The sequence below is a fragment of the Zerene cesonia genome, chromosome 3, assembly GCF_012273895.1.
Source record: "Zerene cesonia ecotype Mississippi chromosome 3, Zerene_cesonia_1.1, whole genome shotgun sequence".
Classification (NCBI taxonomy): Eukaryota; Metazoa; Arthropoda; class Insecta; order Lepidoptera; family Pieridae; genus Zerene; species Zerene cesonia.
The window spans coordinates 6,991,430-6,997,275 of NC_052104.1; the positions used below are offsets into that span (position 1 = coordinate 6,991,430).

General features: G+C 34.2%; 2 protein-coding genes across 3 annotated transcripts; one reads left to right on the plus strand and one right to left on the minus strand.

Annotated features, from left to right (window-relative positions):
• Window positions 1-550: 550 nt before the first annotated feature.
• On the minus strand, window positions 551-2,171 carry LOC119838132 (juxtaposed with another zinc finger protein 1). Its single transcript, XM_038363967.1, has 3 exons — window positions 2,052-2,171; window positions 1,478-1,663; window positions 551-663 (listed from the first exon to the last, which is right to left on the minus strand). The coding sequence occupies exons 1-3, from the start codon at window positions 2,149-2,151 to the stop codon at window positions 551-553; spliced, it is 399 nt and encodes a 132-aa protein (XP_038219895.1). The 5' UTR covers window positions 2,152-2,171.
• Window positions 2,172-2,362: 191 nt separating this feature from the next.
• Window positions 2,363-5,488, plus strand: LOC119836457 (ATP synthase lipid-binding protein, mitochondrial). 2 transcript variants are annotated; one of them, XM_038361788.1, is made up of 4 exons: window positions 2,363-2,514; window positions 2,972-3,049; window positions 3,555-3,741; window positions 4,896-5,488. In XM_038361788.1, the coding sequence occupies exons 2-4, from the start codon at window positions 3,005-3,007 to the stop codon at window positions 5,057-5,059; spliced, it is 396 nt and encodes a 131-aa protein (XP_038217716.1). In that variant the 5' UTR covers window positions 2,363-2,514; window positions 2,972-3,004; the 3' UTR covers window positions 5,060-5,488. The 2 variants fall into 2 exon arrangements, with proteins under 2 accessions (XP_038217716.1, XP_038217724.1); XM_038361796.1 differs by lacking the exon at window positions 2,363-2,514 and adding an exon at window positions 2,538-2,652.
• Window positions 5,489-5,846: the final 358 nt, after the last annotated feature.

The window sequence follows — 5,846 nt, forward strand, 5'->3', positions numbered from 1 at the left end:
CATTTAACGAATTTAAAGCGATTTCACTCGATCGCTCCCAAGATAAAGTCGCTTATTAATATTCAGTCTGGGTTAAAGAACAACAACAACAACCACATTGTAGACGAGTGTCGTCCGGCCCGGGATACCACTGCACAGTGTATATTGACGTAGGCACTAAACAACTAGACAAAATTGTCATAAATCGCCTTAGCGGTGTTGTATAAATCATTAAAAGGAATGAACAACTGTTTTTCGACAATAATGTTCAAAGTCATTAAAATACTCCTAGTATTTATAGGACATATTATTTAGAGCGTAAATAACGCGCCCCGTCCAGGCCACGTACACGACCTTATCAGAATGGTTTTGTGTATCTCTAGTTAGACAATTCTAATTTAATAAATTTAATACCTATGTCTTGAATATAGTTTGCGGCTGTTAAGAAGATAATAATTTTCGCGATGTAATGCTGTTACACTAAAAAGATAAAAAAAATACGTTCTACCAATATCCATCCTTAATTCCTTCGATAGCAATATTTTTTAATTACGCAACTATAAAAAAGTACTCACTTGACACCATACTGCAAAATGAATTCAGAGCTGTATTCCTCAACGTTCGTCCACGAATCGTTGCTGTCTTCAGATGGGCTCATTACTTCCTCGTCATCCATTTCGCTACCTGGTAATTCCAAAGGTTTGTTTCATTAACTCCCTTTGTAAGCCTTAGGATTATAACGAATGCCTTATTACTCTAAGTTAAACGCAAGTTTGTATTGTACAGTAAATACTGAGGTATATTACGTCTAATCTTATGTTATTAATACGATAGAAAGATTGAAATACTCTTTATTTATTTGCTTCTAACGAAAAACACATGAATAACTAGACCGATCATAAAAATATGTTCCCATCAGACTGCCTCATAACTCCAGAGTGTAATGGACTATATTTTATTCTATCGCAGGATTAATTAGGCGGAAGAGGACACGCGACTAGCCTTCTATTTTCTTTAATTGAGCCCAGACAAGCTAGCTATATCAGAGTTCATGAAATATCGATCTCGCCGTTGGATTGTAAAAACCAGAAGATTGTGAAGATTATAATCTATTTCCCCAGATTTTAATCTGTCGACAAATTGTGGCCGCCAACATTTGCTTGCGGGTGTATTTTAAATTAATATACCTACTTATGTATTAAATAAATGACCTACTACATAAAGAAGTGATTACCAATATTTGTAATTTCTAGGCATTCATATTATACTATGTTGTGTTTTTTTTTACATAACAAGTGTAGTGTGTTTAAACTATAAACATACATACTTATAATGAATGTATGATTTTTGCACAGATACGTGACTGTACAATTCGGTACTAGATGCATCATTTATTTCGAATCTAACTGATTGTGTCCTCATGATGCATACAACCACAAAAAACGTCAAAGTAAAATAAAACAACGTACATCTGTATTAACGATCTAAGTGCAATAACCTGTAGGTGTACTGCTGCGCACTGATGGGGTTTTCGGCGCAGATAACAGGCGCTTGCGGACCTCGCCCGCCGGAGGCATTTGAATCTCCCGCCTGGACGCTTCCGTGAAAAATTTTAAAACATAGCTAAGTGGAATGCATGCTGGCTGCGAAGCCTCTTTTTGCTCGACCACTGCAGGATCATAATCTGTAAATTCAAATTTTATTCCTTTTATTTTATGATACAGAAATATATTAAGTAAATAATAGAAATAAGTCCATATTGTAAACACTGATTCATCAGCTGTTCAATGTTTACAAATTATAGATGCATATAAATAACACTCTGCTATTAGCCGAAGTTTCTATTGTTTCAACTAACGTTTGACGATAAAAATAATTAAACCAAAATAAACTGTTTAAAATAAATTCAATAACACTGAAATTCCCGCATTTTAGAATCATACAAAAAAGGTGTTCTTATGTTGGTAGCTTTGACGTATTGATAAGACGTATCAAGGGAGGGGTCATCATTTACATCACATTATCGAAATATCAATTGAAAGGAAAGAATATGATTTTAATTTAATATTTACCGATGTGAACATCTTCGATGTGCTCGATTAGGTCCGCCAGACGAGGAAAAGTTATGCCACAGCCATTGAATTTACAGATGTTAATCATGAAGACGGCCATGTCGAATTGACTATAGTGCACTAGTCAAATACGAAACAGTATTCATTAAAATTTTCGTAAAAATACTATAATTTATTTATCTTAAAAAATAATCAAATTATGTCGAAATAAGTTCAATAATTTTAAGATATTTTTTTGTTACACAAAAAGTAAAACCTAGTGACTTGGAAAATTTTTTTTAAGAAAAAGTACTCAACGTATGTGTCATACGCGCAGATCAATAAAGAGTTGGCTGTTCCGAGCGGAAATTTCGCAGTCTGCGCAAGTCAACCAATGACAGCATAGATTTTATAATCTGTTTTACTTCACCACTGAGAAATTGAACATTCCAAAGGCCGGTCTCCTCCTTCTCGGTGTTCTTTGGTAAGTGTCGTAGAGAATTGTGACTGCAGTAATCGTGAAAAAGTGCTGAAATCGCAAACCATTATTCAATAAAAAGTGATATATTCGACGAATATAGGCGCGTAGTGCGTGTTGGTGTTAATATTTGCTAGTGATTTTGTAAGTTGCCACTGCGGAGGATAATTTGTCTGTTGGTAATCATTCGCCGTATCGGCCATTTTCCGCTATTAGTAATATACTGACGTTTACAGTAAAATACGCCTCCAAAGCTAATTTTGCTTTAAGATCTGTGATAATATTGTCGATACAAGCAAAATCTGATACATAGAAGTAAGATTGGGTCTCTGTTACGTAGTCTCGTAAATTACGTAACGCTCTGCGGTCAAACTGACAAGAACCTCAACTTAATCATTTATCAACTAGATCTCGTCCAGTCACCAAATAGGCTTCGCATTTAAGGAAAAAATTATTCTTTCAGTTATCGATCGCCGCACCCAAACTAAACACAAAAATGCTGTCTGCTGCTAGATTGATCGCCCCTGCAGCCAGGTCTGCTGTAAGTATTCCATTTAACTTGAAAGATTTATCAGAATTTTAGCCGGATTTTAAAAATTGTTAGGTACCTACTCTTCCAAAACGTAAATTTTTTAATTAGTGGTTACTCAATTCCTAGCTTTTTCTTCTCTTAAATTAAGCAATTCTTCAGTACTTCTATAAAGTTTCATTGCTAAAAAATTCTACAGAAATATCGCCCGAAACCTTTGCACTTAACACAATTTGTTACACAGCTGTTATATAACAACATAATTCGATTTTCAGAGATGAAGTAGTTCTTGATAATCAAGCAATGCAAACTAAATTTTAACTTCCCTATTTCTTTAGTCATATTTATTGGATGTTTATAAATATGAAATCAATCATTTTTAAATTATTTTAATTCTCCTTTTTTTAACCCTTTAAGATGAATCTTTAGCATCAATGGCCTGGACGGTTGTAGGAGTTTTTAATGCTTAAGTTTTGTCGTCGATATCTCTATTTATTAATCATCAATATATTTCCAGATCTTCAGCAACACAGCTCTTGTGAGGCCACTCGCAGCAGTCCCCACACAGGCACACATTGTGCCTGCTGCCCCAGCCCAGCTGTCGGCAGTGCGCTCCTTCCAAACCACATCTGTCACAAAAGACATTGACTCTGCTGCCAAATTCATTGGTGCTGGTGCGGCGACAGTAGGAGTGGCTGGCTCTGGTGAGACATTTTCACAATTTAAGGGTTTTGTGTGCATGCTTTTTATCATGTTATTACCAGATTTAAAACTGCTACCTCATAACCATAATCACTTAAAATTGATCTTATTATATAACATGGGTGGGCCTTTGCATGTGGCTTGAAACAAACATACATTATTTTCTTTTTTAACCATAACTGCACATTTACTATAATCATGAATATCCTAAATTTAACCACTTTGCTAAAAAAATTACTTGTTTTATCTTATCTATGAAAAGACTGCCTAATCAAATGTTTGATTGGGTGAAAACTTTAATTATGGGAATTTTTATGTAACAATTAGTTGCATAATGAGGAAACCATTTGCAATCCATATACGCTCCATTGAAATCAATGAATACAATATTAGTTCAATACTCTGGTATTGAATGACATTTTATTAGCATTCACAAAAATTTATCCTTTAATGATTCCCATTTATTTAAATATTATTAACTTTGTAATTAAGAATTGAGTCTTATGTGCTTAATCATATTGAAGCTTTTTAACACATTAACAGCATGATTTATCACTCCCTCCAGGTATTGGTATTGGTGTGGTGTTTGGATGCTTAATCATTGGCTATGCTAGAAACCCATCGCTAAAGCAACAAATATTCTCATATGCAATTCTAGGATTCGCACTGTCTGAGGCAATGGGACTTTTCTGTTTGATGATTGCCTTTTTGATGCTGTTTGCTTTTTAGAAGATTTATTATGTTTAATTTTTTTTTAAGTAATTTTATGTACAGTGTATATTATTTATTGTGATTGTGTCTGGTGGAAGCTTTATTTGGTGCATGTCTTTAATACTAACTATTCAGGTGAGCACAATATACTAATGTTACTTTGATTTCATAATATGTTTTTACTATTTCTTTTGGGACAGAAGAAACATTTAATTTGCTTCAATTATCATGAAGTCCATAGAAAACTGTTAAATGTTGTTATTATTTTCATATACTACACACATGCAAAAATAAAATTATTGCAGTGTTGCTAGTTAAAAATCACTTGTGCATAAATATTTGAATGATAAGCTTGTTCAACCTTCAAAAACAGTATTGAAATTCAAATATTAGGACATTTTATGTTAGCTAAAGAAAAGCTAAATAACTTTACTTGGTATTTCAGGTGCTGGTATTGGAACAGTGTTCGGTTCCCTCATCATTGGTTATGCCAGGAACCCATCCCTGAAGCAGCAGTTGTTCTCATACGCCATCTTGGGTTTCGCCCTGTCTGAGGCTATGGGTCTCTTCTGTCTTATGATGGCCTTCTTGCTGCTCTTCGCTTTCTAAACTAATTACTTTTAAGAACACTACTACTGCCATCCTAAAGAGGTTTCAGTGTATAAAATCTGGAGTGGACGGCCAAGGAATAGAATGTGTGAAACCTCACCCTCATAGTGGTGTAAGGACATTATTATGTGTAAATGTGTTACACACCAGTGTGTCATCAGGAATGCAATTTATTTAATTATGTAGTATAAAAATCTGCAAATAAAACGTTGTACGTAAACATTCAGTTATTCCTATTCCTGGTTTATATGTAGACTGTTATTATAATCATGTTATGGAAATTTCGCAGTATAATGATATGAAGATGGTGACTTTTTCAAGCCAGTTACACTTTGCGTGTGTATTGTCATCGTCTTGTGTTGTTATGCTGTTCGAGAATGTCAGCATCTGTATTGTACATTTTTAGGGCGATTAAATGATACAAACCAATTTCTATTGAACATTTTTTACCAATCTCACCTATACTTATTATTTACTAGACAGTCATTTCCGACTTCGCCCGGATTTTTTGGGATAAAAACAATATAATTAGACTATGACACTCGCAGATAGCGTGGCTTTCTAGTGATAAAATAAATTTTAAAATAGGTTCATTAGATCCAAAGATTCGTCACAAAATGTACCTTTATGTAATATATCTAGTTCACCCGGCGAACATCGCACGCCATAGAACATTTTTGACACATTTCCCCTAAAACCATATTTATCAAAATTGGTTATTCTAGACTTTTAGGGAGACTAACGAACAGCAATCACATGCGATATATATCAATTGTTGAACAAACTT